Source organism: Fulmarus glacialis, unplaced genomic scaffold (genome assembly GCF_000690835.1).
Source record: "Fulmarus glacialis isolate BGI_N327 unplaced genomic scaffold, ASM69083v1 scaffold42215, whole genome shotgun sequence".
In the NCBI taxonomy this organism is placed as follows: Eukaryota; Metazoa; Chordata; class Aves; order Procellariiformes; family Procellariidae; genus Fulmarus; species Fulmarus glacialis.
In genome coordinates, this window is record NW_009214408.1 from 1 (window position 1) to 13,333 (window position 13,333).

Here is a 13,333-nt window from a genome sequence, read left to right on the forward strand (position 1 = left end):
TATAAACTGGTATATATAAATATACTCTGAACTTTGAACTTGCCTGGTCCTTCTTCGAGCTATCTGCACTGGCTTCCACTGTTACACTTGCTTTGTTTTCTCCCAATTTTACAGCTGCATTAGAGCTCTTGATGTGACTTGACGACGTTGCATTACCCGAACTTGGTCCCTGAACTGTTCCCACATTTCCCAGGACTGCCATTGGAGCTGGCAAGACTGGAGCACTCATGTTATTACTTACATGAGCAGGATTTGAAATACCCTGTTTTAAAAAGTTATCAGTAGTTAATACATTATCCTTCAGTATGACAATGTGCCTTTCTAGAAGTCTCAACAGCTATAGAAAGAGCATCAATACTACACGCTTTGGTTCATTAGCTAATTTCCACACTGTCCGTTATTATGGAAGGTATGCGCATTATATCAGATCTACTCAAAGGAAAAAAAAATGAAGCTTGAAAAGTAAGGCATTCTCCATGTCACCACCGTGGTTGCTAAATTCTGGCTCTGATCCCAGTGATAAAGCAAACAAAGTACCCTGCAAACAGGCATGGAGGGTGTTAGTACAAGAGGAAGGAAGCTTATGGCTGCAGAACCTCTCTACTTGCCACAGGAGAGTATAGGAAGCCCTGCTTTGTAAATCAGATTAACATTTTTTTAAAAAAATCAGCACCTAACCGTACATACAAAACGTTACCTTAAACCACACAAAACTGCTTTGAAAACATTTATTTTCGTATTTGTTATCAGCTTGAACTTGCGAATGAATTTCAAATGTAAACGCACCTACAAGTCTACTCGAGGCTAGAGGTGAAACGCTGGTTGAAGCACCAGGATCTGTTCTTCACGAAAAGCCATTTTCTGTACATTTCCAAAACCATCACCAAATGATACCATGGGCACTGTTGATAATTTCTCAGTTCCAAAGTAAGTAGCTCTCAGACCTCAGACAGAGGTCACTTTTAGCAAAAGCCAAGAACGCATCCTCCCAACATGCTTCTGGCAGGCTACCCTAAATGCTACTTTTTTGCAGATAATCACCGTTACCTTTTTCACATCTGCATTTATCCAGATAGAAAATAATGAAGCAGGAATTTGAGCTCCTTGGAAAGGACACAGATATTGAGCCGTTATAATCAGCATGCTAACACTTGACAGTGCGCTCTCTTCATCTTGCTTTCAACAGGTGGAGTCCTGCAGTATTCAGTAATTTGTATTGTGGTACCACCAAGGACTTGTTCAACGAAAGCTCAAAGAAAAAGCAGCAGCAGCTCCCAAGAGCATTCAGGTTCATGGACACCGTTCCACAAAAGCAGGTAAGAGCAACAAATCTAACAGGGGCTTTACTAACAAATAACTGTATTTTGGAGTAATACACAATCTTTATAGAAAAGTATTTATTGCTGCACTAGATACCACATTTCACAGAATTTTGTAGCCCATGTTCTTACTTTTTACATTTTGAGAGGTTAAACCTATTGAATTTCCAATTGTGAAAATATTTCAATTACAGACAGTAGGCATTAATCAAATCAACAAGCAATCTACCAGCATTTAAGTTCCAATAGTACCTTACTGTTTTACGTTGCAAAGTATTAAAGTACTTCATATGGCCTGTAACTCCTCTCAATATTTCCCATAGAACTTAACTCCTTTTGTACTAAGTCAATGAATATGAATGAACAGCAGTTGAAAGTGAAAAGAATGTAGGTCATTTATCAGTTCGCTTCAAATCTTTAGAGATGATGTATGAAAACAGAGGGTTAGAAATTATTTTTCTAGAACATCACTTTTTCAGCCTACAATGCAGAGGAAAGCATTTTAGGTTAGAGCAGGGAGCCTGCAACAAAAGAAAAGCACAAACCTCAGTCAAACCCTGAAGAGCCCTTTTTTACATCACAGATGCAGTGTTACATCTCCTTGCAGGGCCATGCATTCTCCTGGAAATTGTTCATATTCCTTTCCCTGATACAAAAGCTCTTAACATAAACAGCTGGCTACAGGAGGAGCTCACATACACAAAGGTTGTTTTAAGTATCTTGAAATGCACAAAAAGATGGTCTGACCTGCCCCAAGCACAACTTGAAACTGGAGAAATTAAGTGGGAGTTAGGTCTCCTAACAGGGCATGCAAAAACAGGAGAATCAGGCAAGAAGTGGGAAGTAAAACATACCAAAGAAAGCTTGCAAATCATTAACAAAAAGGCTCAAAAGATTAACAGAACAGAAAATGCGTGTGTGTGGCAAAGCTGCTGAGATAGTGACAGCTGGAAAATGGAAGTGTGCAACAAACGGGTGCGTGCAGGACTTGATAATTTTCCTCTGCTGATACACCCCATGGGATGAGAACTGCAAAGAGGTTGAGGTCACTTCCTACACACTGCTGAAAGGGGATTCAAGCTTTTCCTAAAGCTTAAAAATTAGGTTTTGAAAGAGAAAACTTAGTTTTGGAAACAGGTCACTTCTAAGAAGAAAAAGGTAATGGACAATGGTTGATGAAATTTTTCAGTGATCCATTACCCACTGGAACACCTCGTTACCACAAAGACCCAGTTACGGTGTTACGTATTATTATTATTTAAAAGCTATAGCCCCACAACAACCCATATCCTCATGGATACTTCCACTTTAAATTTGGTGTGGGGTGGAAGACGACAGGCAAGAGAGAAAGAAACTGCAAGTATAAATTTATCAAGACTATGGTATTCAGTATAAGAAACCCTTAACTGATATTACTTCAATACTGCCCTTCCCATGGCTTCTGATAAAGCATACCTGCAATTGTTTTCCATCTTGCTGTGAAGCAATGTAGTTGACTTGTTGAGATGGTGGGGGTGGAGGTGGAGGCGGAGGTAATCCCTGAGACAAATTTGTGGGAGCAGCTACCTGTATGAGAGGCACTCCAGTAGGGAGATGCATGGGCATTGGAGGGTGGATGTTGAAAGGATTTCGTTGCATATTCATCATGGGAGGATGGACACCCACTGGATACGGAAAGATATTCATAGGTTGATGCTGTGCATTCACTTGTGGCATTACATTCATTTGTTGCTGCATCATATTTATTGGTAACTGAGAACCATCACTTTGCTGGTTGCCTTGGTCTTTGAGGTTTGGATCTATTAAAAGAAAAAACAGTGTATGAAGTAGAAAATCCGTACTTTATAAAGCAAAAGGGGAGCCAGGTGTCTAAACTCTTCATGAAGTATGGAATATCAAAAAGCTTTCTATAATCTGAATATTTTAAAGATATTGCATTACATTATTACAGAGCACTCATCACCAGACACATCATGGAGCCAAATGCTAGTTTCTGAGTTTAAAAAGTTCAGGTTACTATGGAAGCCTGCATTTTGAATTTCTATTTTCTCTACTTGTTCCCATAGCACAGCTAATAAATTATTTCATCACAGTAAAACAGTAATTCTCCCCCAAAGAGCAGGAAGACAATATAACTTATCCAGCTTCTGCAATTACAGCAGGTTAGTCATACGTTTTCACATATGCAATGCTCTGCTCCCCTTTGCCTGATTCACACATGCTCACTGCAGCCATTTCTGATAACTATAGAAATACTTTGGTTTTTTCTCATTGAATAATAAATCATCCTCAACCAATTTCAAAGATGTTCATATTCAGAAAGAGTTGTTCAAAAACCCTGTAACGGTACAACAGGTAAAGTCTAGAAGTAAAAATAACTTCTTGGCGTTGCACTTCTTTAAAAAATTACTTTACTCTATCTCCAACAGAAGCCAAAAAGTTAAAGTCTAGATACAAGCAGCAAACCTTCCAAAAGTCAAGAAATTAGTTCTGAAAAACGGTTGATGGGTTATAATTCAGATGTCCTTCCCTTAGGATCCCTTTCTTGAGGAACCCTGTCACCTAATTTACAGGGATTGGGATTTAAACCCTTATGCTTCACCCCAAATCACATTTTTTTAAAGATCACGGGATAACAAAATCACTGAGGTTAGAAGGGACCTATTGAGACCACCTAGTTCAACCCCCCTTGCTCAAGCAAGGTCAGCCCAGGACCATATCACGATGCCAACCTAGCCTGGTTTATCCAGTTTTAAGAGATCACTGTACTATTCTCAGCTGAATTCACGTTCCAAAAGTTAATATAACAGTGTGATTGTTCCTGAACTATGTGAAATAAAGTCTGCAAATCACACAATACTTTCAATTAAAGATTTGATAAATTTTGCCTGCAGCAAAGAAGGCAGACCGAAGGTTGACAAAGCTGCCTCAAGACTAAGAAGCCACTGATGCAGTTGTCTCTGAAAAGAGGGAGAAAACTGCTAGCATGTAGGATGAAAACGGATAAAAATGAAAGACAAAACAGAGAGACAATGGGAAAGCGCAAGTGTGGTCACCTTCAGAACTGGATTTTACAGTTTTTAAGTACAATTCACATCTATCTTTTACTTCAGAGCATTATTAATCTGTGGATGACTTCCTAGATATTCAGAATCAATCTCATCCACAGTTAACTCACTTTCTACAAAAGGTTTATTTCTGTCAGGGCAGTTACCTTTTAGATATAAAATACTCAAAAATATTAGACTTCTATTGAGGCTTTAGAGGAATTTTAATGCTGAAGTACAGTAAAAGCATTTATAAATCTCCCTAGATTTTTTAAACATATATAGAGAGGAAAATGCTTATTTAGAAGCAAGATAAACATCAACATAATGATTTGTCATCTCTAGGAATCTACTGTGTGGGTCTGCACAGGCACATGCAAATCTCCTTGAAAAAATTACCCTTTTTAAAAGGTGTGCAGATGCTAAAACTAACCATGAAGAAGATATGATTTCTCTTCAACGAAAGCGATTTACTTAAGTAGCATTCTTCAGATGCGTAGTCCTTAAATTATGTCTAACTTTAAGCAAAACCAAAAAGCCATCAAAACACCATCAAAACACAAGAAATCCCCAGACTCCATGCCTACGAACCTCCATATTGCAAAAACACTATAGATTCACCCTGAATTATTTTGAAGAACTAATCAACTCGAGATAGGTCAACTTGACTAGGATTTTACTCAGCCACTGCAGCTCTGACTAAGCTTTTATGTTTCAAAACTATGAATACCTTGTTCAGGTGTCTCCTCTTCTTGTCTCATTCCCCATCCAGACTGTGGGCTTGATGAATTGCGTCCTCTTCTTGAATAATAATTCTGCACATCAGCAGGTAAAGTCTTTCTTACAGCCCAGCTGGATGCAGATGTCCACCCAGATCTGTCAGCAGGCGTATCGAAAGAATAATCTTGTTCATTCTTACGCTTGTATGGCTGATGTTCTGGGAACCTTGAAGTTTCATTCCCAGAACCATTTGAGTTCCCTGAGAGAGGTTTTCTATTTTGCCAGTGATTTTCACTCTGGTCTCCATACATGAAACCACCTCTTCCACGCCCACCTCGGCCACGCTGACCTCTCCCTCTATTTGGAATCCAACCTGAACCAAAGTTTTTATTCCAAGAGTGTCCTGAATTATCATGCCTGCCGTCTTCCCAATGTGGTTTATCTCTCTCTCTGTTCCTAACTTCAGGAACAGAGTTTATCCTTTCCATTACCCAATCCGGACAATCATTCCTCTGCTTGTCTGAAGAACATTGATTGTCATTGTTTTTTTCTGTATTGTCCTCTTTTTTAAGACTTTCATTCTGTTTCTCTTGATCACTTCTTCTGTATCGATCATTTCCTCTGGGACTCCTCCAGCTGTCATTTGCCCACCTTTCTTTCCATCGAGGTGAATGACTGTCCCTCTCATTTCTAGAGAATGAAGAACCTTTACTTCTTGTCCTAGATCGTGACCGTGACCTAGACCGTGACCGTGACCTAGACCGTGACCGTGACCTAGACCATCTCCTATTTCTTCTTTCTCTGTCACGATCTCTTCTTTGACTATCTCTATCACTGCTTCGAGATCTAGATTTTTGCCTTGGAGATGAATCCTTAGTTCTTGACCGAGAAGATGATCTCCTGCTTTCCCTGACAGTTTCCCTTTTGGGAGACCGAGATGGTGGTTTTTTCTCATCTTTGAGTGTGTCTCTCTTTGGAGAACAAGAGAAAGATCTCCTTCCCTCCCTTACAGTTTCCTTCTTGGGTGATCGTGAGCTCCTGTCTCTGGTCATCTCCCTCTTAGGGGATGGTGATTGAGATTTCCTGCCCTCTCTCCTAGAAGGAGACCAAGTTGTTGACGGAGAGTGAAACCTAGACCTTCTAGTTCGAGTTTTTTTATCTTTTTTGATTTCTGACTGGCACTCTCTTTCTTGAGGAATAGTTTCACTTTTTTCATCAGAAAGTCCTGAAACTGATGTACAGTTTCCCGCATCACACTGTAAGTTCACTTCTCCTTGCTCTGTACTTTCAACTGGTGGTAACTGCTCAATCTGAGGTTCATTCTGGTCACTGCAAAATGAGTCACAATCCATTGGTATCATTTCATTGTTATCTTCACCGAAATGCTTATGTTCAGCATTTACCTGGGGTGACTCTGAAGTTCTACCCTCTTCACTGTCTGGTATGGCGTTCTCTTTTAAGGATTGTTCTGACATACTGTCCATAGAAATATTGTGTATTAATGTAACTGGTTCTTCATCTTGAACAGTTTTTAAGTTTTCAATATTTGTACTTGCAGTGTCTACTACTGTTTTTTCTTCAGCCTCAGAATCATCTATTTCTATGGCTTCTGGATGCTCAGGCAATTCGTTTCTGGGGCTTTCTAATGGCTGATCTTTTCCCAAAGGTTCTGGATATTCCAACAATTCATTTTCTGGACTAGTTACGGTTTGATCTATTTTTGTCAAAGTTTCTACATTCTCCATCAATTGATTTTGAGGACTACACAATGTCTGATCTACTTTTTCAAAAGTTGCAAGGTCACATACTTCATCTCCGGGATTAGCTACTGTTTCCATTTGTTCAAGAGTATTTTCACAGATGTCCTGATTCTCAAGATCTATTTTTTTTTCAGCAACACCTTTTACTTCAAATTCCTGACTTTTGCCTCCTAAAGTTAGTACTGGAGGCTCTTGGACAGAAAAACTTACATCCGCATTGCCTGAAGTATCTTCATCTTTGTCACATTCTCCTGTAGCTCCCTCAATTTCTGCATGTTCACTACAGCTTTCCAATCCATTCGCAGATTCTGTTTCTGCATTATTTTTCTGTGGAAGGTTTGCATTATTGCTTTCATTATCTGACTGCTGGTCTTTATCTAATGTTAGAACTGCTTCAGACTCAGCAATGTCATCATCTTCCACTGAATCACTGGGCGATTTTTCAAAACGTGCAGAACTTCTCAATCTCTTTTTAACCACAGGTGTTTGTTGTTTAACTATTCTTTTAGACTTTCGTTTTGGAGGAGCCTTCTCTGATTCTGAAGGAGATCTATTCAGAGATGGGTTATTGCCATCAGGGGCACCGCACGCAGAACTGCTTGACCGAGGTGAGCTCCGAGATTGACCCAAAGTCTCATTTTTGCTGTTTCGTGCAGACCTTCTTCTAGGAGTAGTATTAACCGATTTCCTTCTAGTTCCTCTAGTGCCAGATGAACCAGAAGCTTGCTTTTTCTCATCTCCTTCTTGGGTACATGCAACAGCATATCCTTTGCCTAAAGATTCTAATAAAAGCAGAATACATTAAAGTTTGATAATAACCATTTATCCAAACATGGTTAAGAACATAAAATGACCTTCTCCGGTCTAACAGATATCCTCAAACAATACAATGTAAGATTTACTATGAATGCTGCCATAGCTTAAGTAGATAAATTTAAATTATTTTTTTTTCAGTGCAGACGACTTCTTTAAATAACAGAATCAAGCTAACAAAGTGACATCTAAACACACATTTTAGAAGCAGTGCTGGCATAGCTACATGAACAGTAATGGCATTCACAATGAAACTGCTGTTGATATTGCCGTTCAAAGACAGTTAGCGTTTAAGCTGTTAGAGAAGTAACAAATTAACCACATGACATTGTTAGCATATAGCAGTTCCTGTCATTCTAAAATGCAGGCCTGTTGGCAGTGAAGCCTCAATACTGCACAAGTGAAGCTCAATACTACAGGAAGTGACATTTTTAAATGGCTGTCAATGGATGATCACATGGGAAGCAGCAGATCAGAATCAGCAATGACAGCATACCTCTCTACAAAATCGAATATCAGACAGTGCAAACTCATTCACCAATTACAAGACAGACCCTGCGTGCTCCACGGCAAACTGGACTTAAACTCTGCCACAAGGCCCCCTGGGTGCCAGCAGCACTTAACGAACTGAATGAGGAGTGCAAGTTCTGGGGCAGCCTAGGGTGCATAAAAAAACCTAAAGCTGTAAGAAGAGTGACCATAAGTTGCACATAGCAGCACAGGAGTTCTTGTTTTGATACTGTATTCATTTATTTCATGCAATCCACAATTTGACAAAAGTCTTTGTAGGGAAGCCAAGGGTTATATTCACTGCAAAGGGAACAGAATGTACTCTTGATACATACAAAAGCTTATGAGGGACAGCTCAGGATTAAAGATTGATGATAAGTAAATATACTTTAATGTAATACTCACTTCAAAACTAAATTAATTTCTTGAGAAGTCCATTAATTTGTTTCATACTTCGCATAGACTTCAGAAAGCATAAAGAATTTGGTGTTTAAATTAGTTCTTTCTACAGCTTCATTTTCATACACAAATAGTAGGAACTTGGTAAGAAAGATTAATTTCTATGGATTTTGCAATGTATTTATCACATCACACAAACTCTTGATTCTAACTCTCTGAATAATGTTGTTATTTCCCATGCTTTTACTGCACTAAAATATGTTTAATGTATTCTTAAACAAGTTAAATAAAAATAAGATAGGAATAAGACAAGTATGTAACAGCACAAAATCCTCTATCACTTACTACTATGTTAGCAGAATCAAAAACATGCAATAATTTGCCTGAACATGAAAAAAAACCTAGTTGTGGTTTTCCAATGTCCACGGATCAAATTATCACTTAAGATAATGAAAACCAATGGTATCAATTGTATAGAAGGTACCATACATTTAAAAGAGAATGTGGTAAAGAAGTTCCAAAGGAGTTTTAGGTGACTGGCACTATTTGAGGTATCTACTGTAACAGTCTCCCTAGTAATTTTGTTAGAAAGTGACTTCACAGTGGTTAACCAGCAGTTATTCAGCCACATGTGGCTGTCTCCGACTAACTACATCTTCAAACCTATTACAATAGCCAGGAAAAAAAGTCAGATATTAAAAATTTGTAATGACATATAACATCTGTGATGATTTTCTTCAATGGGAAAAAAATCACCCTGCAATAATAAAAATTCAGAATACAAATGGAACACGGGAATCCTGACAGAATTAAAAGGCAAGTTATTTTTGTGGCACGTTCAAAGTCTACTTGTGAAACACAAGCCTCTTTTCTGCATTCCTTACTACTTGTAAAATTTTAACAGACAAGCTTCGCAAGCTTTGGACTTGGACCAAATACAAGGCATTTCAGTTCACTGAATCTTTATTTAAAAATATTTTAATCGTGCATAATGCCAGAACTGCATAATGCCAGCCTAAATCATAATGGTATTTGTAGATTCACCAATGCATTTTCAGGTCAAATTAGTAAAAAGACTATATAATGGTAAGAGAATCTAAAAAAACCTGCAGCAGCTACAGGGAAGATTCAGGCAGTACAGTTACATGACCATAGTTGATATTTGTATGTCTCCTTGCACAACTCTGGAAGCAACTGTGAACTACTACTCTGATGCAAAACTGTACACTTTAGATATGACCAAGAGATGGGGTGGGATGTGTAAAAATTGGAGGAAAAAAAAAAAAAAAAAAAAAAAAAGAAAAATCTTATATGACTATCTTTCAGACACAATTAAGTAAGAATCACAAGATCCAGTTTGCTTCTTTTGTGTATGCATCTATTTTCAGTATTTTCTTCATTTTTCTCCTGTTTTCCACCTTTGCAGAAAATCCCAGTGCCCCCCCGTTTTCTCCATCTTCTGCCTTTTCCTTCATCTCTTTCTTCTCTGTAAGAGAAGGCCTTGCTCCCGTCTCCTTTATATATATTTGCCATGCATCTCTAACACTATTCAGGTTAGGTTTCTCCTTGCTTTTGTCCTTACCTTTTTTTGTGAATGTCTTTTCCTCAGTTGCTATATAAAAACTGAACAGGGAAGGAACACTCAACTCAACAGAATGTGACCAAAATCCTCAAGGGACATCTTCACATACAACATCCCCTAGTTTCACTAGGAAATTCGAAGACTCTGTGTCTTACTTCCTGCATGCTTCTTATCAGTAGGAAGTTTTTAAGTCAAACTTGAAGATAACTTAAAACTTTAATGTCAACATACTACAATGTTTTAAGATTCAATCTTGATGACTGTCTTCCACTTTGTCCACAGTATAAGTAATATGTTACATTAAACATCTGAACTTTAGTTGGCAAGAACATATGGAAACATACAAAAATAACTTAAGAATTTATTTGCTGTGTCTTGTTAGCTCAATAATTTAACGTTTCAAAAATCACACCTTTAAGAGAGGAAGTGGAATGCTTATATTAAAGGTATCAAAGTTCTAATCACGACAACAAATGAGAAAATTCTGTTCTAAATATAAATTTTAAAACAAAAATATCTGAAAAAAATATTTTCCTTTTCTTTTGCTGTCAAGACTCAAACTGAAAATCTCCTGCCTCTCCCAAAAAGATAGATTAAGGGATTTAGTTCCATGTTCTGCCTTAGGAGTTGACAACGCTATCAGTATTTGTAGATCAGTTGCTGATATTATCAACAGCAGTTACTCACATGTTCTAAATAGTCTAATGTTGAAAAACAATTTGGAGCTTATTTAAATATTGTTCATATTTCTGATGAGAGAAAAAACTGGTTTTTCTTTTTCTTTTCTTTTTTTTTTTTAATGCTTCTGGTGCATATTAACAAAGAAGTCTGACTGTGTAAGTAGAAAGGTGAAGGGAAGTCAAGAGATATGAGCTAGCATGTATACTCATTACTACTAGAAGCAGAAATGGTTAAGGATCAGTTAAATTGCACTGCCAAACATCAGAGGCCTCAGGAAGCAACCTATCCATTTTTCACTGGGGAATGCAGAGGTGAAATAAGTACCTTAAACAAGAATGAGGAATATGAATGAATAAAGCAACTTTTTCATGATCCTTCTACTACTTAACTCCAGCAATTCACTTACTTCCACACAATTTTTGTAAGCCAAGAGACCCAAATCTCTCCTATCTCTTTGCCTACTAGTCAAGTGAAAGTAGTATAATTGCCAATTCAAAGAAGGTATTATCTCTAGCCTTAAAAAAGAGCACTCCTTTGTTTTCACTTCTTTGAACTTGTGCAGCCTGTTGGAAGGAAAAACTACATTCTTGCCGAGCATGGAGAGACAAGCTGTTAAAGCAACTGGAGGAAGGCAATTCTTTCCATGTCTTTGTCTTCTGCTAAATTCCTGCCAGATCCTGGAGCTCAAGCACTTTTGCAAGCTTTTGCCCCGTAGAGCTTGTAGGCATACTGAAAGAGATCCATATACTGCACTGTTTCCTGACTACTCCTCTTCTCTGTCAGGAAATAGTTTGTTCTTCACACTGCACAATATACCACTGAAATATGTCAAGCCATTCATAATGTATCAAAATGAGATTTATCCTTGAACAATAGGAAAAGAATTTGTAACATGAAAGAAAGTGTTGAATTTAGAAATGGAATTAATACTTATTATTTTAATCTTCAAATGAAGAACAGTTATGCCAGTTTTGGGGTGGCTGGTTCATCTTCTGTATTCTCATTTCAGAAATAAACCAGCTGGTTTTGAAATCGTACCAAACTGCATCAAAACAGGGTTTTTTTTTTGTTAACTGTAACTATATACTCCGCTTTAATTTCCAAGAATCATATTTTAACAATACTCCACATGAGCTATAAATAAAACTTACAAAAAAAAAGTTTACCAAAGTTTTCCAAAGGCCTGATATTTGTTGGAAGAATTGTCCCTGCTACTGTAGTAGAAGTGAGAAGAAAGGTCTCAGCTTCAGCTCCATAAGACATTAAAGGAATTCTGGAAAAGTAAAAGCATTAATGTTAGTTGTTTTAGCTGTTTGTAGCAAGTTTTGGGAACAATGCACAAAACCAAAACATTAGGCAACCATGACACTTCCAACCTCATCACAGTTGGAGAGAAAGGCAAAGTTGACAGAGAACAAAACTTTCCTTCTCTTATTTAATTTCAGGCTCATATTACTGCCTAATCCAGTAAAGCAGTTTGAACAAGTATTTTATGTTCAAGCAATATACATTTGACTTTCTTCAAAGACAAACAGAACTGTAACAAACAGTCTACTCCAAATTAGTAGGCTATACTACTAGAAATAAAATTCTGAACACTGATTTAGTACTTCAACAGAAGAATAGCATTTTCTGCAGAAAAATGAGAAATAGTCTACACAAATATTTCGTAAAGGTTTCTTTCTTTTTTTTTTTTTAAAAAAACCAAAATAAATATATACTTATTCAGGTTCCCTCAGCAAACCTTGGGCGAAACAGAGTTTAGCTATAGATCTACAATTTTTAAGTTATCACTGAGTTAGAAAGAAACCTTCCACAAGTAAAAGTACATGTAAAAAAATTTAAATTCATTATTTAAATCCTAGGTACAACTTTTAATTACAATTAAAAATCTCTTTACTTGCTCTTTTGTCTTTAGCCTTTGTTTTATGCCAAGGAGACTAAAGAGTTATGTAGTGAAATTAAGATCACAGACAGAACAAATCTCTTACTGTGTTATTTTAAAATCAGTTATTTTTCTGCTTCTGCTTTATATCCATGAAAACATCCTTAGGGCATGTTTTAACATGCATCTGCTCTCTGACAAAAAAAAAAATATTTTACGTTCTCTGTTTCATTCCATAGAGCTCCTCTTAACTCTTTCTAGATGCATTTGTTTATAAACAACTACAGAAAGAAGTGTTAGAACCAATCCATGAAAGGAGGGGAGGGAAATCAGAATCAGATTGATGTTAAAGCAAACATAGTCTGATTTCTAATGATAGAAATAATTTAAAAAGCACACTGAACACTAGCTTCCACATAGAAAATGTATTTAAACTTGCATTTCTGTGAAAAAGTGACATATTAAGATGCACAAGTCAGTGGAGTTACTACACTTGTCATGAGTATCAAAAAAGCATTAAGTATACAGAAGAGAATCTATTGACATAAAAATAGCATGTGGCAAATACACAAAAATTTAACAAGTTACAGTCTCCTTCTATGACCAGGTGACCCGCC

General features: G+C 37.2%; 1 protein-coding gene across 1 annotated transcript; it reads right to left on the reverse strand.

Moving 5' to 3' along the window:
- Window positions 1-43: 43 nt before the first annotated feature.
- Window positions 44-12,104, reverse strand: SCAF11 (SR-related CTD-associated factor 11; the record flags this gene model as incomplete). Its single annotated transcript, XM_009578545.1, has 4 exons — window positions 44-262; window positions 2,775-3,118; window positions 5,097-7,628; window positions 11,998-12,104. Coding segments are annotated over 4 exons (3,202 nt in total), but the record flags the coding sequence as incomplete, so codon positions are not given.
- Between the last annotated feature and the right edge of the window lie 1,229 nt (window positions 12,105-13,333).